At 37.3% G+C, this 24,464-nt stretch overlaps 5 protein-coding genes across 5 annotated transcripts; 4 read left to right on the top strand and 1 right to left on the bottom strand.

Moving 5' to 3' along the window:
* Nucleotides 1-1,743: 1,743 nt before the first annotated feature.
* GCK72_007171 (uncharacterized protein) lies at nt 1,744-3,802 on the top strand (the record flags this gene model as incomplete). Its single annotated transcript, XM_053726016.1, has 4 exons — nt 1,744-1,944; nt 1,990-2,131; nt 2,841-2,972; nt 3,021-3,802. 4 exons carry the CDS (start codon nt 1,744-1,746, stop codon nt 3,800-3,802), a joined length of 1,257 nt encoding a protein of 418 aa, XP_053590210.1.
* Nucleotides 3,803-9,754: 5,952 nt separating this feature from the next.
* GCK72_007172 (uncharacterized protein) lies at nt 9,755-11,720 on the top strand (the record flags this gene model as incomplete). The annotated part of the gene is made up of 4 exons (XM_053726017.1): nt 9,755-9,934; nt 10,002-10,143; nt 10,746-10,877; nt 10,927-11,720. The coding sequence occupies 4 exons, from the start codon at nt 9,755-9,757 to the stop codon at nt 11,718-11,720; spliced, it is 1,248 nt and encodes a 415-aa protein (XP_053590211.1).
* A 418-nt stretch (nt 11,721-12,138) lies between these two features.
* GCK72_007173 (uncharacterized protein) lies at nt 12,139-13,839 on the top strand (the record flags this gene model as incomplete). Its single annotated transcript, XM_003103860.2, has 4 exons — nt 12,139-12,180; nt 12,227-12,368; nt 12,875-13,006; nt 13,052-13,839. 4 exons carry the CDS (start codon nt 12,139-12,141, stop codon nt 13,837-13,839), a joined length of 1,104 nt encoding a protein of 367 aa, XP_003103908.2.
* A 1,871-nt stretch (nt 13,840-15,710) lies between these two features.
* Nucleotides 15,711-24,446, bottom strand: GCK72_007174 (uncharacterized protein; the record flags this gene model as incomplete). Its single annotated transcript, XM_053726018.1, has 9 exons — nt 15,711-16,495; nt 16,607-16,880; nt 17,432-17,638; nt 18,218-18,421; nt 18,556-18,623; nt 20,547-20,634; nt 23,079-23,141; nt 23,236-23,334; nt 24,315-24,446. 9 exons carry the CDS (start codon nt 24,444-24,446, stop codon nt 15,711-15,713), a joined length of 1,920 nt encoding a protein of 639 aa, XP_053590212.1.
* Nucleotides 21,142-21,629, top strand: GCK72_007175 (uncharacterized protein; the record flags this gene model as incomplete). The annotated part of the gene is made up of 4 exons (XM_053726019.1): nt 21,142-21,216; nt 21,300-21,414; nt 21,462-21,569; nt 21,613-21,629. 4 exons carry the CDS (start codon nt 21,142-21,144, stop codon nt 21,627-21,629), a joined length of 315 nt encoding a protein of 104 aa, XP_053590213.1.
* Nucleotides 24,447-24,464: the final 18 nt, after the last annotated feature.

Genomic DNA, 24,464 nt, shown 5'->3' on the forward strand with positions numbered 1-24,464 from the left:
AAGGATAGCATTATAAAATCAGGAGAATATAACTGGAATATTCTTTAGATTCATAAAAAACTTGATTTCCACTGTCGGGTCACCTGCTACTTACGTGTTCATGGTGAAATTCAGCGAAATTTTTAACTTGGGAAGTTGGTGCAACGGTACTTCATACTTGCAACGTTATTCTGACAGAGAATTGCGGTGAATATGACAGGAATAGTGAGAAAACGGCAAAAATTGATAGATTCTGCAAGATTTTCAAAAAAAGCTTCAAAAACTAGGACTCATAAATGTTCAATGGTCTGACCTTTTTATGGATATCAGGAAAAAACTATTCAAGTAGAAAATTTTCAGAAATCAAAAAATTCAATTTTTTCGAAAAAAATTTTTGTGGTATGATCGAAAATTGTACCGGAACTGAATAAAAATAGCATGATTGAATGAAAAACTTCAAAAAACCATTATTTTGAAACATCAAAATAAATTTACTGGAAGGACTTGAAAGTTAAAATCGCAGTTTTTCTCATTCTTCACAAAAAATATTTTTTTAGGTCTAGAGATACGAGTAGGGAAAGCATGTTTCCAATACTAAATTTTATGTAAATTCCGAATTTAAAATAAAAAAGCCCGTCTTCTCGTGTCACTGACGAGATAAAAACGATTTCATGAAAAAAACCCAAAAATTTCATATATTTTGAAAATTTTCACAATGAAGGTGTTGAGCTGGAATTTTCTTCTGAACACAAAAAATGCTTATAATAGTGTCTACAACAATTTCCCGTTGAGATTTCATAGCTAACTTCTTCAGGAAAATTTTTCGAAAAATATCGATTTTTTGATTTTCCTAGGTACCCACGTGACGGACCCGGCCAAAAAGTACCCCAATTTGCTGACAACATTTGATACTATCTTTGATCAAAATTATAGGCAAATCGGAGATTCTCAACTTTTTTCGTGTGCCTACGGGTGATCGAACGAGTCAGAGAGTGCGTCATAAATCTTTTTGCCAATTGTCCTTTGTTCCATTATTGATAACAATCTGAAATTAAACTGAAGCAAAAACTCAAATTGCTACATATTTCAAGGAAAATAATAGGTAAACGAGAAAGTACCCGTTTTTTTTGTCTGAAATTTTCATACATTCCAGACTAGGAGAATTCACATCCAACAAAAAGTCTGAATGAAGTGCAAGTTACTCTCGTTTTTCGTCTTCATTCCATTTGTTGGTCCATTCGTGTGTTGCATCCGTTTATCGTTTTGGATCATTATAGTGCTTCCCGACCAGAACAATGAAATTACATTCTGTGAATTTGATAGGATTGCATGAAGAGGAAACTAGAGGAAGAAAAAAGGCAAATAAACAGCGCAGGTGGATCGAGCGCAATGAAAAACAGAGAGATCTCAAAAAGAGAAGAGGAGCATGAAAAACGCCTTTCAGTTCAATAAAAAAGTCACTTAAGTTTCAAATGATAGTCGTATTAACATGATGATGAGAAAATGAAGTGGAAAAATACCTACCTCCATTTATTTTCAGCTCATTTTCTTCTTAAATACGAAAACTCTCATAAAAAAGACAAGCACATGACAGATAAAGAATTTGCTTACACAATTAGTTTTCGAGAGGAAGAAACGATGCAGAATTTGACTTTTGATCTAATTCACTGTTAATTGTCAACATTATGAAACATCCGTCGTGTAACCACCTCTTGTAGTTTCCTATATAAGCAATAGTGATAAGGCTCAGTCATCGCTTTTTTAATGCAATTCGCCGTCATCGCATTCTTTCTCTTTCCTATTTTCTATACTGCGTTTGCTGCAAGTACTCCAGTATGCACGAACGGATTCACCTTAATCAATTCTAAATGCCTAAAGCTGTATACAACTCCGTCAAGTTACTCCGCAGCCGAAGAATCTTGCCGGAGCGTTGGAGCTACATTAGTGACTGTCAAAAATGCAAATGTTAGTTGTTCCTAGCTAGATTGCAATCAAAACATTATTATTTAGGATAATCAAGCGATCACCACTATTGTGGGATCCACTGTTTCTCTTGTATGGATGGGTTTGTATTGTCTGGACAGTGATCCTTCAAAATGCTTATGGGACGATTCTACTGGATCAGCAGGAATATACAGTAACTTTGCAAGTGGTAGGTATTGAATATCTGGATGTTTGTCTACGACAACAGTGTAGGAACTTGAGAAAGCAATTGTCACAGGCCAATTTCTATCCTGTCTCTTCTCCCTTTTCCTCGGGATCTATCTCTCTATTGAAAAGATTAATTACCATCTGCCCCGCGGGAGTGTAAACAATAGGGCTTCCATTCGGCAGGGTAAAATTCGGGGACCCGCTACCCGCCCGGGGGGGGGGGGGGAGGACGTTTATGCGTGACCGGGGTCGTGGGAGAACAAAAAATTTCGCGAATGAGAGAATTCATTATGCCGATTTTCACGTTTATCCCCCGCCCGGGCGGGTAATGGCGAGTAAATAAAAAGATTGCAATCATCAAAAATGTACCTAAACAGACTGAAATAATAAAAGTCCAGAGCTGGCGCGACCTGCTTTTTAAACAATAATAAGTGGCTTTTTTGCTTCTGGAGGTAGACGATTAAGGAAGAAGTTTTCCAAGCTTATCACCGAGTTCCAAGCTTCTTTGAGCCATTTTTCAATCATTGAATAGGTTTCTGTGTAGAACTCATTCTAAACCTTGTTAGTATTTCGACCGGCAAATTTGAAGATGACTCAATTTTTTGAAAAATAACATTTTGAAAATTGCTGAACATTGCAAATCAACTTGTTCTTTTCTGACTTGATTCCGAAAAACAAACAATAATCAATTTTTGAAAATAGTTTTTCAGGTTTCCCGCTTGTCGATATCGGAAAATGTGTCTACTACTCTGTGCAAGGAGCATTAGCAGGAAAATGGGTTAGCGGAGATTGTGACAACGATCCAAGAGCATACGTATGTGAATTGCCGTATACCGTCGCAGGTGAACATATCTAATTCCATTTTGTGAAGGTTTTAATAGATGTTTCAGATAACTGTACTTACAATTACAACGGATTTTGTTATTCCCTTCATAGCTCGGCTGCATTTGTTCAAGCACAAGAGACATGTGAACAGGAATGTGGAAATCTTGTTTCAATAACTTCTGAAATGGAAAACCGTTATATTGCCACGATAGAAAATCCCTGGACAAATTCAGATTGGGTATACATAGGAGCAATGTTTCCAAGGTCCAACGCGTTTGCTTGGATTGATGGATCTGTTTGGAGTTACAATAATATTGATCCTTCCATATCTCCCAATAGCGGTAATTGTGCGGCCATTGGGAATTCAAAAGCAAGCTCCTATGGTTTTTGGGTGGACACGTTTTGCAGTGATGCTTGGCCTTTTATTTGCAAACGTCCTGCTGGAGCTCAGTGTCCTCCAAATCAACCAACTGTAACAGTTACTCCTGTTCCTAACCAGCCATCTTACTGTAACTCTACACTTCTACTCGCGCCTGGAGTCATCACATCCCCCAATTATCCACAAAATTATGACAACAATCTATTCTGTTCATACCAATTGGCAACGCTAGGATCCTACAAAATTCTTCTCCAATTTAGCGGATTTATCACTGAATCAAGCGATGATATCGTTAAAGTTTACGATGGCGACTCTTCGTATAAACCTCTTTTGGGATCATACAGTGGTAACTTGGGCTCATTCAATGTAGTTTCGACTGGCAACACGGTGTATGTCACATTCAAGACTGATGGGAGTAATGTTTTTCAAGGATTTTCTGCCAGGTTTTTGGTGTATTCCGGTTCATAAACCTATTAAAGTGAATAAATATTTTTGGCAATTGACTGATTCATTATTTATAACAGTGTGAAATCTCGAGGAAACAAAGTTAAAACAGTATTTTTGATGAGAAAAAAATGTCGCAAAAAAGGAAAGAGCGTATTCTACCGCTAGGCGCGCCTACATTACAGGTTTTACGGTATTCTATTTCGTAAAATTCCTCGAACTTTGGTCGGTGTCAAAGATCCATTCAAGTTAGTAGCTAAACAGAAGAAGCTATCCGCATTCACCTAATCCTTTTGAATTGAATGGGTCGTGACCTTTCGGAGAAAGAGAGATTCAATACATCAGAAGAGACAAAGAAAATCATATACAGTGCTGGCCATAATTCTATCCCCTTTTGGTTTTTTCAGCATAACTTTTTTATTAGTTATCCGATTGATCTGAAAATTTTTCAGCCTACGGTAAGCATCTATACGCAAGATTGCAGACAGAAATTGCATCATCCAATAAAAAATTTTTAGCGTTTTTTTCGATTTTTCGATATTTTCACTTTTTCACGTTTTTCACTTTTTCCAGTTTTTAATTATTTGTGTTTTTCTGAAAAGTCCAAAGTGCATGTTCTGACTTGAAAGTTGATGTTTAGGTATGACTAGACCAACAAACAACAAGAACTTCCCGCTTTCTGTCAAGACCGCCATCTTTCGTGGTCATCTGAATGGACAGTCAACCAAGATGCTTGCTGCTCAGTTTCAGTGCTCACCTTCAGGAATCCGTAAACTTATCAAGAGGTGTCTTGATCAGGTAAATGTTAAAAAACACTTGTTTAAATCATACAAACGTTTAGAACACGTTTGAGCTGGCAAAACACCCAGGAAGACCTCGAAAAACCACCCATGTGATGGATCGCAACATCATCCGAGCGTCAAGAGAGGATCCTCGTAGGACCTCAACGGACATCCAAGTCGTCGTGACTTCTCCGAATGAACCAGTACCATCCAGAAGAACAATCCGAAGACGTCTCCAAGCTCAAGGACTTCATGGAAGGCGTCCAGTCAAAAAACCGTTCATCAGTGAGAAGAATCGCAGAAGCCGTGTTGAGTGGGCAAAAGCTCATTTGAGCTGGGGACGTCAGGAGTGGGCAAAACACGTCTGGTCCGACGAATCCAAGTTCAATTTGTTCGGCAGCGACGGAAACACATGGATTCGTCGTCCGATTGGAACCAGATTTGATCCCAAGTATCAAACACCGACAGTCAAACATGGGGGTGGATCGTGCATGGTTTGGGGATGTTTTTCCAGCCAAGGCATGGGTCCTCTACGAAGAATCGTTGGTATCATGGATCGATTCCAGTATGAAGATATTTTGGAGAATACGATGAGACCATGGGCACTTCAAAATGTCGGCAGAGCTTACGTCTTCCAGCAAGACAACGATCCGAAGCATACTTCTCTCCATGTTCGCTCGTGGTTTCAACGTCGTCGTGTGGATCTTCTGGAGTGGCCAAGCCAAAGTCCGGACTTGAATCCGATTGAACATATGTGGGAAGAGCTCGAACGTCGACTATCTGGAGTTAGAGCCACAAATGCGGACCAAAAATTCGCGCAACTCGAAGCCGCCTGGATGGCAATCCCGAAGTCGGTGATCGACAAGCTTCTGGACTCGATGCCGAGACGTTGCCAAGCCGTTATTGATTCTCGTGGATACGCAACGAAGTATTGAACTTATAAATTTTGTTTCTGGTCATTTTCTTTTTTATTTTTCATTTCCGTGACTCTATTTAGCCGATCTCTTATTTTTGTTGATTTTCTTGGTTTTTTGAAAAAAGATGAAATTTTTAAAATTTTTAAAAATATTTTAAAACCAATTTGTTTTTACATATTTTTTACCTTTATACACATTGCTGCCAAGTTTCAGATCAATCGGATAACTAATAAAAAAGTTATGCTGAAAAAACCAGAAGGGGATAGAATTATGGCCAGCACTGTAGGTGATCATGCACTTTGCCGCATTTGGTGAGATCTGGTCGGAAACGGATATTATCGTTCTCAATTTTGTGTCACACCCGAAGGAAAAAGCGAAAATGGGAACGACAAACGAAAACGAAAGTGATTAGATCGGTGTGGTTTGTTGTCTTTTCTCAAGAAATGATTCTCTGCGTTCCGTGATGTTTTTCATCAAGTAGTCAGTCATTCTTAAAATGGCTTCAGATGACTTACTGTATAGTTGTCGAACAATATTCCCCTATTTTTATTGAATTAATTTCTCTATAATTTTCTATTGTTTGAAAGGTGAGAAACTTTGTTTTCAAAAGGGTCAGATAATTTTCTATGTATTTGTTATGAATTTTCAACTTTTAATATTTTTAGACATAGTCTTGTATCAAAAAAGTATTTGTTTGCTAGTTTCGAGGCGGAAAATAAGAATTTTCTGCTTCCAGACCTCGTGATTATAAAATCGTTTTTATAGGCTTGACGCTTACGGACATGGTCTTTTCTGGCATCGGGTTCTATTCAATCAGTTAGGGATCCTGAGAACTACTACAGCTTCCCGGCTCAACATAAAACTGTCTTCTGAAACATGAATACAGTAGCCCACGTAGGCTTCGAATTTTCATACAGATTGTACGACACAAGGGGTTTGAGTACTCCAAGAGTGGTTTGAGTGGTCAGCATTTGTGAGTATGCTATTTTAAATCAAACATTTTTAATTTGAAATTCAGGAAACTGCTTACGTCTGCTACAGAACAGGTCAAGTGGGCCGGAAAAGTCAAAACCAGAATCAATTTATAAAGGAAAGGCGTTGTCAGTTATTAGTTCCATTCAATTAATAAATCGTTTGTTTATATACCACTTGTTTTACGTTCTTCTATAATTAGCTTTAAAACATGTTGAGTTATTTCAGTTTTTGATCTAAAAAACCTTACCGTGTTACATTTTCAAACGACTAATAGTGAACATTGATGTGGATTTCAAACAAAATATTTTTGTGAAGCCATTTCTTTATTAACAAACGCTATTAACAAACGCAAACGGCTGAATGTTTGTTTGTCAGTCGCCGATCCTACCCCCCTCCCTACTGAACCGATTTTCTTTAAATTTGGACCAAAAGATCAGAAATTTTCTCTTAATGATGCCCGCCTTTTTCTTTTTTTAAAATTCTCAAAATGGCGTCATCTGGGACAGAAAAACTGATAAAGAATGTGGACAGCGGAAAAAGGGGGAGATATGGTCGACAAAGCGTCGGCTTTCTTTCCTCGTCGCGGCCGGCATTTTTCTTGGCCCGCATGGTACGACTTTTTTTTTTCGAAAAACATTTTTTTTTTTCAGCAGTAATTTTTGAAAAAGTGGTTTTTGGGGCATTTTCTGCAAAAATTCGACTGAATTGATGATTTTTATTCGTTCTACAGTGAATTTAGTGATAAAAAAAGCACTTGAAAATTATTTTTGGGGTGCAAAAATTTTAAAAAAATTTCCACCCGGGCCGACAAAATTTTTCCTCGGCCCGTCAAATAACAAGTATGGTTTGTTCGACGTGAACCGACTAGTGTAGATTAAATGTAAAGTTTTTTTTCAGTTGACTTTCCGTACTGGTGGTTTTTGAAGCGTCACCGATATACTAACGCCCCCACAAGGTAATAGAAAAGCAAAAATAGTTTTTTTTGTTGCTGTTTTGCTACATTGTGATTACGTCTATTAAAGAAGTTACCTTAATGTACGAAGTTTGAAAATCTCAACATAATCTGCAGTACCGTGCAGTCAGAAATAAAATTTGGCCTCTTTCAGTTGAAAATGACCAACTTTGAGAGGGTGTTACGGCATCACTGATTGTCCCACAAAGTAAATTATTTATAAACCATACACAACAGAGGTAGAGCTTCATTTTTGACAACTTTTTTTGACTCTCTAGGGTGTGAGTTGGTCATTTTAAACTGAAAAAGACAAAAATGTATATCTTCATTCATGGTACTATAGAAGTTACGTCTGATAAAAGGAGGTGGTAACAGATGTGAGGAAGAACTTTTTTGGCTCTTTCAAGATCCTTAAGTTTTAAATTTAAAAATAAAAAGTACCGACAGAAATGTGATTTCCAAAAAGTGACGAAATGTGTATTGATAACAATATTTGCTCTGATAGTGAGAGTTTACGTAAACTTTTGATCTGGAGTCATTGGTCTTGTGGACTGAAACTTGTGTGTAGAAACTTCGTGAACGCACCAAGACTCAATTGTTTTTTCAGCTCCAAATTTTCCCATCTAAACCGTTCTTTTAACCTCCTCCATTCTAATTCAGGTTTCCCACACATCGATGTTGGCAAATGTGTGTATTATTCTGTGCAGGGAGCACTAGCAGGAAAATGGTTTAGTGGTGACTGTGAAAATGAGACGAAGGCTTATATATGCGAGCTGCCAATCACACATACAGGTAGACTTCTTCATAATCGTTTTTCGTACATCCCCTGTTTCAGATGACTGCAAATACAACAACAATGGTCACTGATGCACTTTCCACAACACACCAACTGCATTCGTTTAAGCTCAGGAAGCCTGCGAGAAGGAATGTGGAAACCTGGTATCTGTGACATCCGATAATACTAGCCAAGAACGTGCTTTATGATATTTTCTACTCAAAATTTGAATTTTTAGGAAAGCTGTGTAGCGGGCCGGATCCGGATAATCTAGAGTGTTCCCAAACTCTACTTTAGATGATGTGACGATGTTCTGTTTTTTCCCTCGCTCTTCAATACAGAAGTCAATTGGGTTTCAATTGAGAGCTGAATTGACATGATGATGAACAGATGCACTGGAAAAAAAGATACATACCTAGAGACACCAACATTTTTTTCAAACTCAATTTTTCATAAAAATTTTCCTCCTGGCCTGTTCTTCAGGTATATCGAAGTAAATTCCCAAAAATTTTCCCGAAAATATTCACATTCTCCGAAGTTACAGGACCTTTTTAATCAGCCATGGTTTCTACTGAATTCTCTTGGGGAATTCTTTCGTTTTCCTGACCACGAAAAAAAATTTTTCTGTTTTCACGTTCAATCCGTCAAATTTTTGCAAAATTTAGTAAAGTTCGAACCAGAAACCCTTTGAATAAAATCACCGCGTGTTATCCAATGAACTAAATGACCACAAATGTGACGTTGATAATAGGAGAATATATTTTTGACGTGATTCAAGAGAATTTTTTGAAGGATTTTCAGCATATTTTGAGATAAAACATCAAAGATCTAAAGTTCTACAATACGGATTTTTTAATTTCTAAGTGGGTCTAGATCGAAATTTTGCGTAGATTCTGATTCCGTCGAGAAACGATGCGAGTCTGGCTTGCATTAACCTGAAATATCGGGAAAACTGATTTTCATTTTGAATCTGTTGTCTTCCAACATAGAAGAAATCACATTTTACGAATCAACGGTTTTCCAATTCTTGGCCCCAGGTACCTGAAGAGATTTCATTGAATTCTACGTACTCGATTACATAAGGTCAAAAGTTTTCATTCTGTTTTATCGTACTGGGCTCTCAGGGCAGACCGTCAAACATTTAAATAACCTCCCCATGACGTCCCAAGAGAAGAAAATGAATAACTCCGGCCACGTTCATTGCGGTCCCTATACATACCTCTATTCATCATTTTCATCTCATTTCATTACCACTTTTTATCTGAATTTGTCTAACTTCCAAACTGCCAACTCCCATTTCGTGCATGAATGCTGTTATCAGTTGTCATACTGCTTATTGGAACATCCTTCATAGAAATACGAAAACTCTCATAAAAAAAGACAAGCGCATGATAGATAAAAATGTGCTTACACAACGCATCAAATAGTTTTCGAGAGGAAGAAACTCTGCAAAATTTGACTTTTCGTCTAATTCACTGTTAGTTGTCAACATTATGAAACATCCGCCGTGTAGCCACCTCTTGTGATTTCCTATATAAACCACAATGATAAGGTTCATTCATCGCTTTTTCCTTCATGCAATTCGCTCTTATCCCATTTGCTCTCTTGCCTATTTTCTATACTACGTTTGCTGTAAATACTCCAGTATGCACAAATGGATACACCTTAATTAACAATAAATGCCTAGCGTTGTATACAATTCCGGCAAGTTATTCAGCAGCCGAAGAATCTTGCCGAAGCGTTGGAGCAACATTAGTGACTGTCAAAAATGAAAATGCTAGTTGGTCCCAACTAGAATGGAATCGAAACATTATTTTTGCAGGATAATGAAGCGATCACCAGTTTTGTGGGATGCACTGTTTCTCTTGTATGGATCGGTCTGTATTGTGTGGACAATGATCCTTCAAAATGCTTATGGGATGATGGTACAGGATCCGCTGGAGTGTACAGTAACTTTGCTAGTGGTAGGTATTGAAAACCTCATACTTGCAACGGGCAGGGCTATGACGAGAATTTTCACGGCCGGCTGAAAAAAAATTTGAACAAAACTTTTTGAATTTTTTTTTCCAAAAACGTCGAATTTTTGACTATACTTCAAAATTCAGTCAAATTCTTATAATGCATCAAAAATTTGAATTTTTAAATGTAAAATTTCGAAACATTTCAAAAAAATTGCTAAAAAATAGGTACATTTTCTTGAAGCCGGGCCTTCGAGCCTTGCCGGCCGGACCGTAAATTTGCAAGTATGAAAAACCGAAGTTTTATTGCACCCAAAAAATTATGTGAGGTCTACGACAACATAAGGCTCTATTCCAGAATACTGTAAAACCTCTAATAGAGTGGCCCCTAGCAAACCCGATTCAACGCGGTATATCTTGTTTTTTAAAGGAGATATCAAAAAGTTGCAACAAACTAAATATAGCTGAATACTTATAAAATATTTCTTCAGTTGGAAAAAATTTGATAGCTCTTAAGGCAGTTGAGATATTGCGCTCTAAACTCTTGCTACCGAGGGGCAGCTCTATTAGAGGCTTTACGGTAGGCAATTTTAGAAATCGTTTCTCAGGTTTCCCACATATCAATATCGGAAAATGTGTCTACTACTCTGCGCAAGGGACATTAGCAGGAAAATGGGTTAGCGGAGATTGCGAAAACGATACAAGAGCATACGTATGTGAATTGCCGTATACCATCGCAGGTGAATATATCAAATTTTATTTTTGTGAAATTTTTCATTGCTGTTTCAGATGACTGTACTTACAATTACAACGGATTTTGTTATTCCCTTCATAGCTCGGCTCCATTTGTTCAAGCACAAGAGACATGTGAACAGGAGTGCGGAAATCTTGTTTCAATAACTTCTGAAATGGAAAACAGATATGTTTCCATAATAGGAAGTCGCGGGATAAATTCAGTTTACGTACTCATAGGAGGAATGTGTCCAAGTTCCAACGCGTTTGCTTGGATTGATGGATCTGTTTGGAGTTACAATAACATTGATCCTGCTCAGTCTCTCGGTGCCGGTTACTGTATGATCACTACAAATTCAAAAACAACATCCTTATCATTTGGTTTTTGGGGAAGCGCTTCTTGCAATGATGCGTTTCCTTTTATATGCAAACGTCCTGCTGGAACTCAGTGTCCTCCAAATCAACCAGTTATAGCAGTTACTCCTGTTCCTAACCAGCCATCTTACTGTAACTCTACACTTCTACTCGCGCCTGGAGTCATCACATCCCCCAATTATCCACAAAATTATGACAACAATCTATTCTGTTCATACCAATTGGCCACTCTTGGATCCTACAAAATTCTTCTCAAATTTACCGGATTCATCACTGAATACGGTAGGGATATCGTTCAAGTTTACGATGGCGACTCTTCGGATAAACCTCTTTTGGGAACTTACAGTGGAAACTTGAACCCATTTAATTTAGTTTCGACTGGAAACACGATGTATGTCACATTCAAGACTGATCGGAGTGCCGTTTATCAAGGATTTACTACCAAAGTTTTGTCGTATTCCGGTCCCTTAACCTAAGTTAATAAATATTTTTGGCAATTGACTGTTTTATTATTTATAAAGACGTGAAATCTTACAGAAACAAAGTTAAAACAGTATTTTCAAGGAGGAGAACAGGTCGCAGAAAAATAAAAATTGTACTCTTTCTCTGATGCTATTATTTCACACTTATTATCTTTCCATGTTCTGTGCTTGAAAAGTGATAATGTCTTCCAATGACTCGTCTCGTCACTATAAAAAGTCAAACAAAATCATTGAGTCAGACAATCTTCACATTTTCAATATGCGGTTTCCCATATTATTTTCCATTTTTCTTTCTCTAGTCATATCTATCTCCAGTGACCCTGTATGTACCAATGGGTTCACGTTAGTTAATAATAAATGTCTGAAATTATTTACTAATGCCATTAGCTATAAAGTCGCAGAGAGATCTTGCATGGACTATGGAGCAACATTGGTGACTATAAAGAATGCTAATGTGAGTTTTTTTCTTTTGGGGACGCATTGGTTTAATGTGTTTTCAGGACAACCACGCAGTCTCCACTATCGCGGGTACCTCTGTTGCACTTTTATGGATGGGATTGTACTGTTTCGATAGTGATCCTTCGAAATGTCTATGGGATGATTCCACAGGATCCGCTGATATGTATAACAGTTTTGCTGCTGGTAAGTTTTATTTTGAAGAAGTGACCGGAATAAGTCAAATTTGAAATCTTCTACGTAATCAAGAAGTTGTACCAGATAAAAGGAGTTGAGTTGGTAACAGCTGTAAAGGAGAAGTTTTTGGTACCTTTGAGATCTTTAAACTAAAAATTTTGAAAATGAAGATTGCAAACAAAAATGTAATTTCCAAAAAAAAAGACGAAATGTGTACTGATAACAATATTTGTCAAGATAGCATGCGTAAACTTTTGATCTAGAGTCATTAGCTAGACACATTTCTTACAATTGCACTCCACTACAATGCTTTGAAAAAATGCCTCTTTTTCTCTGAGTCTCTCAATTTCGCATGCAATTTTCTCGGGTTTCGGTAGAGCGCGGTTGTAAGCAGCGTATCGTGCTACTATTGGCCTTCTGAAACTTGTGAGTAGAGACTGTGTTAATAATGTCTTGCACAAGCCCTGAAGCCTCTTCTACGACTTCTGATAACACCCTCTAACCGAATCATTCAGGTTTCCCACAAATCGCCGTCGGTAAATGTGTGTATTACTCGGTGCAGGGAGCTCTAGCAGGAAAATGGTTGAGTGGAGACTGTGAAAAAGAGACGAAAGCTTACATATGCGAGCTGCCAATCACACGTGCAGGTAGATTTTTTCTTATCAATTTTTTGATTCAATTGAACATTACAGATGACTGCAAATACAACTACAATGGTCACTGCTACACTTTCCACGACGTTCCAACCGCATTCGTTCAAGCTCAAGAAGCCTGCGAGAAGGACTGTGGAAACCTGGCATCTGTGACATCTGCTAACGAAAACCGGTACATTGCCACATTATCCAATCGCTTGTTTTCTGGAAATTTCTATATCGGAGGCTTGTGGCCGTCTTCAAATGTGTTCTATTGGTTTGATGGATCCGCTTGGAACTACAACAACATAGACCCCTCATACTCTCATAACGCAAATTGTATTGCAGTCTCTAACTCTATCGCCAGTTCAGTGGCCTCTGGTCTTTGGTTCAGTATCAAATGTCACATCCCTTACAGTTTTGTTTGTAAACGACCAGCTGGAACAAAGTGTAGTGGCAACCAGCCAATCGCTCCGGTGACACCAGTCCCTCCAACTCAATCCTTCTGCAACTCTTCACTTCTACTTTCACCTGGAGTCATCACATCTCCAAATTTTCCATTTAGTTATGACAATTCCGAATTCTGCTCCTACCAACTCGCCACCCTTGGATCCTATAACGTTCTCCTCAGATTCTCAGACTTTGCTACAGTGAAAGGAGTGGATTTTGTGAATGTTTACGACGGAGACTCAGTAGACAGTAAGCTTCTGGGGACCTACACGGGACAGTTCGATGCATTCAGTCTGGTGTCTTCTGGTAATACAATGCTTGTGACGTTCAAGAGTGGATCAGGGAAGACGGCGCAGGGATTCAGTGCGAGATTCACTTCTTATTCGTATGGACGATAATGTATAAATTTGTTGATTTTTGTTATTTTTTTCAGTAAAACTTAAGAAGATACATCAGTTTTTCGAAATCAGTTTTTTTGGCACAAAACGAAACTTTGTCATAACTATTCAAGTTTACTTCAAAACTGCTTGAAATCTAGATTGAAACGGTCAAAACGCGTTAAATGAGTATAATCATGCAACAAGTTTTGTCTTGCCACGAAAAGTGGTTTGAAGGTACAAACCGTAATTTCGTGGCGGGACTAAACTTATTGCAAGCATAGGCATGATTATACTCATTCAAACCGGTTTGAAGCGCTGAGTTCAATAATTGTAGTTTTAATGAGCTTGAAACAAAAGAAAGAGAAATACAACAGTTTTCTCAAAATGAGTTTTTTCACAATACAAATACAGTAGCGATCATAGGTGAGTACACCTGCATACTTTCATATGTATCTCAGCTGAAATAAGTCCGTTTTATATAAACTTTTTCTTCAAAGATAGCTGAAACATTCAGCAATACGAAAATCAGTTTTTTGAAATAGTTCGAATTCTGATTTTTTTTGATAATCGATTTTTCCTGATCGTAATTTGAAAATTCGAAAAAAAAACTTTTTATTTTTCTCTTGGAGTTATTAATTTTTTAATGTCAAAATGTTGGAAAGCGCTCAAATAAACAAAAAATTGTGTTGAATCGGCATTCTACTTTCTGAGCATCGTGCCACAGCTCCAGAAGTCAGAAGTAGCGCCCTCGGGAAAATCATCATAACTCATCAAAAAATAGCCCAAATTAGTTGAAACATGTACCAAAAGATGTATCTTGAGCTTTTCTACAAACAAACATCGAAAATTAAATTTTTAGAAAAAATAATTTTTCTAATTTTTTTCACTCAAAATTTTTTTGATTCCCATTTTTTCCTAATTTTCGATGTTTTCTGGCTATAAAACGAACAAAGGATCCACATATGTGTTTTATTTTGTGTGATGAAGCATTTTGTATCCAGTTTGTAGGAGGTATGTTCGTTTTACAGCCAGAAAACATCGAAAATTAGGAAAAATGGGAATCAACAAATTTTTGAGTGAAAAAAATTAGAAACATTATTTTTTCTGAAAATGTGACATTTTAATGTTCGTTTGTAGAAAAGCTCAAGACACATTTTTTGGTACATGTTTCGACTAATTTGGGCCATTTTTTGATGAGTTATGATGATTTTCCCGAGGGCGCTACTTATGACTTCTGGAGCTGTGGCACGATGCTCAGAAAGTAGAATGCCGATTCAACACAATTTTTTTGTTTATTCGAGTGTTTTCCAACATTTTGACGTCAAAACCTTAATAACTCCAATAGAAAAAATAAAAAGTTTTTTTTTCGAATTTTCAATTCACGATTAGGAAAAATCGATTATCAAAAAAAATCAGAATTCGAACTATTTCAAAAAACTGATTTTCGTATTGCTGAATGTTTCAGCTAGCTTTGAAAAAATAGTTTATGTAAAACGGACTTATTTCAGCTGATATACATATGAAAGTATGCAGGTGTACTCACCTATGATCGCTACTGTATCTGTCATTTATCACCGTGACTACCTTCGAACCGCTCAAAACCCAGATTTCTGAATTTGAGACGTCGAGACGCTTAGAACGAGTATAATCACGCCATGGTTTGGAACTAGTTGGGTCTCGCCACAATAAGTGGTTTAAAGGCGCATACCGTAGTTTCGTGGTGAGACTCAAAATGAACAGAACTAGGACATGATTATACTCATTCGAAAGGTCTCGATGCGATAAATCTGAAAATCATAGTTTCATCAGCTTTTATTACGTCCCAGAAAAAAATATAAGTATGTCTCTGCAAATATAATGTTCAAATATTTATTGGAATAATAAAACAGTTATGAATGATAAACATACGAAGAGAAACTTGCAGTGAATCCTTGATAATTGTTGGTCTTGTCCGATCTGAATGTGACGAGCATACTATTTCCAGTCGAGACCAAACTGAATGCTGGCACAGGTCCACTGTAGTTTCCAAACAAGTAACTATTTGTATTATCTCCATCATACACGGCAACATAATCGAACTTGGCTTCAGTGACAAAACTTGTGAATTTCAGCAAGATGTTATAAGCTCCAAGAGTTGTCAACTGATACGTACAGTACACATTATTATCGTAGTATCTCGGATAATTCGGAGATGTGATGGTTCCAGGTGCCATGAGAAGGGTACTGTTACAGTAAGATGGGTTAGAAGGGACAGGAGTTACAGTAACCGCAGGAGGATTCGCTGGACATTGGACTCCTGCAGGTCTCTTGCACATGTATCCATAAGAAGCTCCACAATCTACAGTATACCAAGTTCCAGCAGACACATTATTACTAGTTCCGAATGACATGGCAACACAGTTTCCAGTTTGAAGAGCGGTGGTATCAAAATTGTTATAAGACCAAAGAGACCCGTCGAACCATGAATATGAGTTTTTGGAAGTCTTGGTGGCTCCGATGAGGATACTTCCAGTTCCAGATTGGAGGAAGAGGGAATTGATATAACGATTCTCGTTGGCAGACCGGATTGAGACAAGGTTTCCACAGTGTTCTTCGCAATTTTCCTGGGCGACGATGAATGGAGCGGCCGGGAAATGGGTGTAGCAGTAGCCATTATAGTTGTTGCCACAGTTATCTGGAAAATAAAAAAGAGTTAAGTGCCAAAAAGCAAAGATGGGCTAAACCGGGCCTTCGGGCCTTCCCAGGCCTTCCCGGGCCTCGGCAAGTACAAAATTATCCAACCAACCTGCATAACTAGTCGGCAGCTCACAAACGAATGCTCTCGTCTCATTCTGACAATCCGCACTGTACCACCTTCCCACCATGGATGATTGCAACGAGTAAACCACACACTTCCCAGTTTCAATTTGTGGGTATGCACTCAAAAAGTTGTCGTATAGTTCACTGGAACCACTTGCATCATCCCAAAGGCATTTGGTGACGTCATTTCCGAAACAGTAGAGACCCATCCATATAGAGTAAGTGGAGGTTCCGACTATTGTTTGAACGGCACGGTTGTCCTGAAAATGGAAAAATTATGAAAAGTAGAAATCACAATCAATTATATTACCATGAAATACAGTACCGTTCGAAAGGTTATCAACTTTGGTTGTTTTCAGTGAAAATTACCAACTTTGACAGTGTATGTCGGTGTCACCTGATTGTCTGACAAATTTTATTTTGTATGGGTTGGACAGAGCAAAAATAGCACATCATTTTTGTTGTTGACCATTTTTCGGTAGGTACATTATCTTGAAAGTTACAGGGTGTCAAAGTGGAAAGCTCCAAAATTTCCCTAATTCGCACTGAAATTAGTCGGTTTCAGGGAATAAATTACTTTGATTACCTGTAACTTTCAAGATAGTGTACCTACAAAAAAATGATGAACTACAAAAATTATGTGCTATTTTTGCTTTGTCTAACCCATACAAAATAAAATTTGTCGGACAATTAGGTGACACCGAAATACACTGTCAAAGTTGGTCATTTTCAACTGAAAAAAAGTCAAATTTCATATCTTATTTAACGGTACTGTATCAGGAAATAAATACACAAATCTTCTAAAACTCACGATAGCATTCTTCACAGTCACCAACGTCGCCCCATAATTCATGCAAGTCCTCTCTGCAGATCTATGACTTGCACCTGTCGCGAAAAATCTCCAACACTTTCCATTGACCAGCGTGAATCCATTTGTGCAGATTGGTGTCCCCGCAGTAGCCAGAGCCAATTGAGGGAGAATGAGGAGAGCAAGGAAAGCAATAAACTGGTGAAGCATCTCGACAAGAATGTCGTAAAACACTTCGACTTATTTATATTGGCTAGGAGTTGATGTCATTTCATTTTGTGTTATCAGTAAGTTGCAGAATACTCTAAGATTGATTACGGGCGGTTTTCCGGTAAACCTTTGGCTTTTCTTTGGCGCAAAAGAGTTTGAAAAGAATGTAGTTAGTATGAACAGATAAGAAAAGAGGTGTGGGTGATAAGAACGACTAAAACTGCCGTCATATTTTATAAAACCAAATATTTTGGTTTTTGGTTCTTGTATTGCCTGTGTCTTATTTTTAAAATTTGTAAACCTGTTGTTCAACAATTACAGGGGTGCGAAGCAAAAGGGTCGCATTGCGTACGCGTCGCGGTTTTTATTGAAAGATACGTCAAATAAGCGTTATATTTCAATTTGGCACCATGCCAACCGTTGTGCGACGGAGCGCTTTTCCGCGAACTTACTGTGAAAAAGTAAAAAATATCCAATTTTTTATAGAACATTTCCTCTGTTAGATAAATAAATAAGCTGAAAGAGAACAAGATGAACAATATCAATGTTTATTTAATCCCAAAATTAAAAAAAAATTACTTGGTATTTGCAGCTCTCCATAACACGAGTGGGGCAGTCGTTGAGGAAAGTGGGGCAGTCGTTGGGGAAACCCAGCTTCTGCCTCATTTTCTCCACTATTTCAATCTTTATCTTCTGGTTTGGACGGTGCGTGCAAGTCAGGTTGATGATGTAGTTGTGGATGAAGGGTCGACTTCTTGGTTTGGGTTCATTGATAGCCATCATCTGGAATTTGAAACTAATAATTTTTAAACTTACAAATGCGGGTACGTTTATCTATAACATTTGAGATTTTTTATCGTTATTCGAGTTGAAAGTTTGAAAAATGTTTTGTACTTATACCAATATCAGATACTCACCCAACAATACCAGTCCCATTCGCAGATGTCTGTAGTGAGGACGAGCCTCATTTGTTTAGGATGAACTACTGTAAATGAATATGTTGAAATCAAAACGGACAGTCTATAAACTCACAAAATCTAGCTCAATGCCGGAGGCAACTTGTTTTCCGGAATGGACTTCCAAGTCGTAGTCGAAGGGGGACAGCGTGATTAAGCTGAAATTAAGATAGTTTAGGCACAGAAATCTTGAGTTTGATGAGATATATTTTTCTTGACAACCATGGGAAATGCTTAGAATTACTCATACACAGTCTGAGATGATCGCTAAATTTCATCTCTCTTGGTAGAATGTGAACTAAAAATGTAATCTCCCAAAAAGTTTTAGCAGTCAGTTTCCCTACTTACAATTTTGCCCATGAATCTAACAATCAGAGGTTTTCAGTTGAAATTGTCTAACTCCGACAATGTTTCACGGTGCTACTGGTTGTCCCACCAAACAAATTTTTACTGGATCATACAGAACAAAGGTAGAGCTCAATTTTTGTAGTTGATAACTTTTTTGTACAAGCGCTCCCTAGCAAGTTACGTATTGTCAAAGTAATTTTTCCCTCAAATCGTTTCATTTCAGTAGAGTGATTTTTGAGCTGTCGCTTTAAAATGACCTTAACTCTCTAGGGAGTGTCCGTACAAAAAAGTTGTCAACTACAAAAATGAAGTTCTACCATTGTTCTCTATGATTGGTACATAATTCACTTTGTGTGACAATCAATAATACCGTGAAACACTCTCAAAGTTGGACAATTTCAACTGAAAACTGCTAAACTTATTAGAATTAGTCACTTACCATCTCAACGTTCAATAATAATAAAAAAGTGATTCAATAAAAATCAGGGGATTAAATATATCGACCGGTTCATTCAGTCTTGTGGGGAGTAAATGTGTTTTCCCTTGAGCTCTCTTCCCCTTTTATACGGGATTCGTATTCTTGTGAGGGTTCTTTCCATTAGTAACCAGGCAACTCGTTGAAAGTGAAGAGAGAGAAATAAAGTATACGGGAGTTGTCTGTTACTTTTTCAAATGATTTATTTTGTATGTATTCTTTCGTAGAAGTGGATATAGGATACGAGTCTGGTAACCGGGAAACCCGAAAAAGAGAAGTGACCATTTGGAATAAAGTACATATCAAGTTTAGATTTATTACTTTGTTGACGGCTATGTAACATTTATTTCAAATATTGTATCGTCAGATTTATTGAAATCTGTAAACAAAGGGAAATTTCATATGTAACAAACTTTCTTTAAAAAACTATAATTCAAACTCACTCCAAAAAATGTCAAACGACACTCCGAAATCCCGCCAGTGCGTGTTGTTTACCGTAAATCTACACGACAGTCGCCCGCTGAATCTGCACCATTTCACGGCCTTCAATCAGTGCCATCTCGAGAAAAAGCGATGCAAGCGCGCTCCGCGGCATTTTGGCGCGAAGCAGAAAAATTTAAATAAAATTATTTTTACCGAGAAAGTTTTAACCTGTAAACGGGCGTTTTTCGATGGAAAAGACAGATTTTGAACACAACTTCAGCAGTTATAAGATAAATACAATCGTTTTAAATCAGAAATCGCCAATATTTTCGGTTTTCGATAGCTTTGAAGACAAATAGACGCAATTCGGCCATTTGCAAAGGAAAATTATGTTTTCGTTCGCATATTTCGTTCAATTTCAACGTTTCCTGTTTAATTTCGCAGTCGGTATCAATCAATTACACTCTCACTCGACATTTGAATTGTGAAAAAAATTCCAACCGAAAAAAAGCAAGGATATCAAAATTTTATTGCAAAAAAATATATAAACAAAGAAAATTTGAGTTAATTCCTTAGCCTTCGATGTTGTTTCAATAGTTCCTCTCCGAGACGACACGTTGAAATGTTCCGAGAACCTCTCCTGGAAGAAGTTCAACTCAACTACGATTTTAGAATAAAAGGATAGGCACATAAAGGAAAAATGAACCTGTCGGAGAAAGCATGAAGAGTCCATCAAAATTTGGGCATCTAATGTCGCTGGCAAGTTCGGTGAAGGCAGAGGATTGTTGAGTTATCTAAAATAATGAATTTTTTCACTGAATTATATTGAAAAACTCTCAATTTAGCGAAAAATCGTATGTTTGATCTTGTTTCTTACCTTTCAATTTCTCTTCAATCATCGCAGCAGTCGCCATTTCTCGTAGTTCGGGTGGAACGTCCTTCTTTCTGTAAAACTTTACTTTTCTGCCCCGGAAATCGATGAATTTTCTTACAATCGTCGCGAAAAGAAGAAAAATAGAAATAGTTATTCCATATAATTATTATTTTAACAAAAAAGTTTCATTAAAATACATAATTAATTGTTAAAACGGTGAGAAAATTAAAAATTGCGGCTGAAAAAAGCTGAAAACGCAAACGCGCTCCGCTGAGAAACGTCATTTCCCGCTTTTTTTTTTGAATCGAGATGGCACTGATTGAAGGCCGTGCCATTTTAACCCGTTTTCAGCAATTTTTTGACAAATTTAATTCAAAAAACGTTTTCCAGACACTTCGGGTTACCAAATGCTCAGCAGACACATTTTATGTGCTCTCGAGCCGGTGCTTCGACGAGTCAAGCAGTTTTCCACACATCCACCATGAATTCGGTGCTACCAAGGGTAATAATTTGCATTTAAAGTTGAAAAAAGTATAGAAAGTCGTGTTAAACACGCAAAAAAATATCGAAATTAAATTTTTACAGGCTAAACCACTCATCGAGGAGTTACCGCCAACACCTATAAGAAAGAAAAACCGCCCAGACACTCAAATATTGGATTTGTCTGAGAAAACGCACAAAAAGGACATTGACATCATTGGTAACTATGAAAAATGCAGAAATTATTAAAATTTTCCTTTTTTTCAGTAACAGACCAATACTTTCAACAATGGTATAAAATGGAGACGAAAGCGTTGGCTGCCGACTATTTGTCACTGTGCAAGTCGAAATTAAGTCTTTTCGTAGCTTCTACAGGTATAAAACATAATGAATTTCAACAAAAAAAGTTCGTTTTTAGCTACTTGTGGATTTTGATGTCGCCAGTGCCCGTCGCATTTGCTCCACTTGCCGCAGCGACAGTAGGTAAGGTTTATTGACATATTTTCGAGTTTCAGGGAACATTCTTTGGAAATTCCGTCACTTCCGACGAAGTAACTGGTCTCAATGGAATAAGGTTGCTCGTTTTTTTGAGAATCTGCTGGCCACATCTTTATGAGCATTGAATTGACTATCTCGTCTGCCACTAAAAGTTTTGTAAAGCTCCTGACGTCAGACTGAAAATGTCAGGCTGAAAAATTATCGAAAATCACAATCTGAGATACTATTCAGCTTATTTTCTGTCACTCTTTCTAAAAATTCGTGAAATACTCAAAATTTTTGCTGATTTCCATCAGGATTCGTATAATATTGCTCGTGATTCGCGAAAAATCTATATCTAGGCAGTTTTCCTCTATAAGAAGTTACCAAAACCGGTTTCGTACTCTTTTGTGGTGAAATCAACATTTTCTCGGCCGGTTTCAACTGAAATAGCTTATTTCTGAATCGAATGTGCTAGAAACAACAAAAACTCGAAAGATATAACTACTTATCGATTTTCTGTCAGTTTACATGCTTTTTTATAAGTTTTTTCGGCAAAGTCGGTAAACTTCGGAGAGCGAGTAGCAAAACTATTGATTTTCTAAAAACTTTCCGTTAATGTGAGCTTATAAATTTATTTTCAAAGAAAATGAGTGAAAAACTAGTCATTGTCGTATTCTTTGCGGTATTTTCTCAATAAAAAAACAAGAATTCCGTTCATTTTCTTGCTGAAAGTTGGCATTGATAGTTTGAACCTACTTTTAATCCTTAAAAATTGTTTTCGATAACTGGAAGAGTCCTTTGCTGAGGAGACCGTGCTCTTATTCCAGAAAATCATCTATACAGTCACTTGTCCAAGGGGAAACGGTCGAAACAAGTTTTTTGTTGCCAAAGATTGATATTTTCTGAATTAAAATAAGAAAAAATATAACCCAAATTCAATAAAAGAGGCAGAAATTCTCTAAAAAGCGTTTTCTTCTCGGTAATTCCGCGATGAATTTCTTATTTGCTATTTTCAGTGAATTATTTTTTGCAAATCGTTCATTACTGTCCTTGACTGAGTGGAGGTTTGGAGTAACACAAACGGCAAGAGTCATGTAAAATTCGGATTTTTTGAACGAGCAAGTATTAATAGCTGCTGTGACACGTTTAATATTTTTTCAGCACGGTCCCTCACTCTTGAAGTTGCTCTTGATATCAACCTAAAGCTGCAATTTTGATGCATTGGAAGAGATCCCTCCATTTTATATTTATTTTTTGAAAGAAAAACCAAGTAAAAACATTTAAGAATAATAAAAATAATTTTTATTATTTGCCGTTCAGTGCCGTGAATCCATCGTTATCATGGTTTTTCCTGTAATAAAATTATTTAATTTCGATTTATAACTTTTTCCTGAAATTTCTCACCTTCTGTTCCGCCGAAGAAGGAGAATCCGCGGCAGCAGTTGGTGGATCCGATGAGGAGTCATCCTAAAAATTGAAACATATCAAAGAGCCCTCAATAGCTTGATTCCAATGAGTTCCCTTCTTAACCTGTTTATTTATAAAAATCCCTCTTACTCACATCGTCTTCCCAATACTCGTCGTCCTCCCAATACTCGTCGTAGGGACTATTTAGGATGTGGTCATATAGGAAGAAAAAATCGTCGGTCGCCCGATCGGTCTGAAAAAAGTAGTTTTATGTAGGGACCGCAACGAAAGGGCGGAGTTTTTTTTATTGGAGCTCCATGGGGAGGATATCAAAATGTTTGGTGGACTGTCCTGCCATTCCAGTACGATAGAATGAATTGTAAACTATCTTGAGGCAATCTAATAAGTAGAATTCAATGAACTTACTCACGCTTTACCCAAATAATTCGTTTCTCAGAAAACGCAAAAAATGTTCGACTCGATCAGAAAATGTCACGTTGAGATCGTTGCAGGTCAGACTCGCATATATATTTTTTTTAACGGTTTCAAGCAGTTCTTGATATATTTACTCTAATAGGTTTTGAAAGAAAATTCGATTTTCGTGTTGTCGGATTTTTTTGGGAGCCAACTGAACTTCGAGGTATCACTTCCGAAAATTTACAGCGATGACCTTATAATTTTTAAGCATAATATTGTTGCTCCTTTTATGAGGTATCTGCGATTGAAATTAGGAATGGTGGAACTTCGAAACACATGGTTTTTGAAAGGTCGAAAGAGAGTGAGCTCAGCATGAAACCTAGTTTTGACGAAATTTCGGTTCAATTCAGATCAACCTCGCATGATTTTTTGACGGATTCGAGTTCTACGCAAAATTTCGATCTAGATCCCATTGGAAAGAAAAATTTCGTGTTGTCGAATTTCAGATACCGTAAAAACTGTATTAGAGCGACATGTCGCTCTATTTTTCAACCGCCTCTTAGATAATATTTGTGGTTTCAGAGACTCATTAAAGTTAAACGGAAAAAAACTTTTTTGAAAGTTCTACTTGTTGATCTAGAGGGTACTATTCACGCTGCTTCTAATCAAGAAAATACACTGGGATACTCATATTCATGAATCCTGAGTATAAATGGGTGTCGTTCTATTAGAGGTGTCGCTCTAATACAGTTTTTACGATATTTGATGTTTTATCTCAAAATATGCTGAAAATCATTTCAAAAACAAAAAACTCACGGCGTTCGTATCTGCAAAGATTAATTCTAGGTGCCCATCTCTATATTGTAACCTTATATTACTGTACTTCCCGTTCTGGCACAAAATGGGATCAGAAAGAAGAAATACGAAGAGGAAGACGAAGAGCTTCATGATGAGAAGGAGAATGGA

Source organism: Caenorhabditis remanei, chromosome II (genome assembly GCF_010183535.1).
Source record: "Caenorhabditis remanei strain PX506 chromosome II, whole genome shotgun sequence".
Taxonomy (NCBI): Eukaryota; Metazoa; Nematoda; class Chromadorea; order Rhabditida; family Rhabditidae; genus Caenorhabditis; species Caenorhabditis remanei.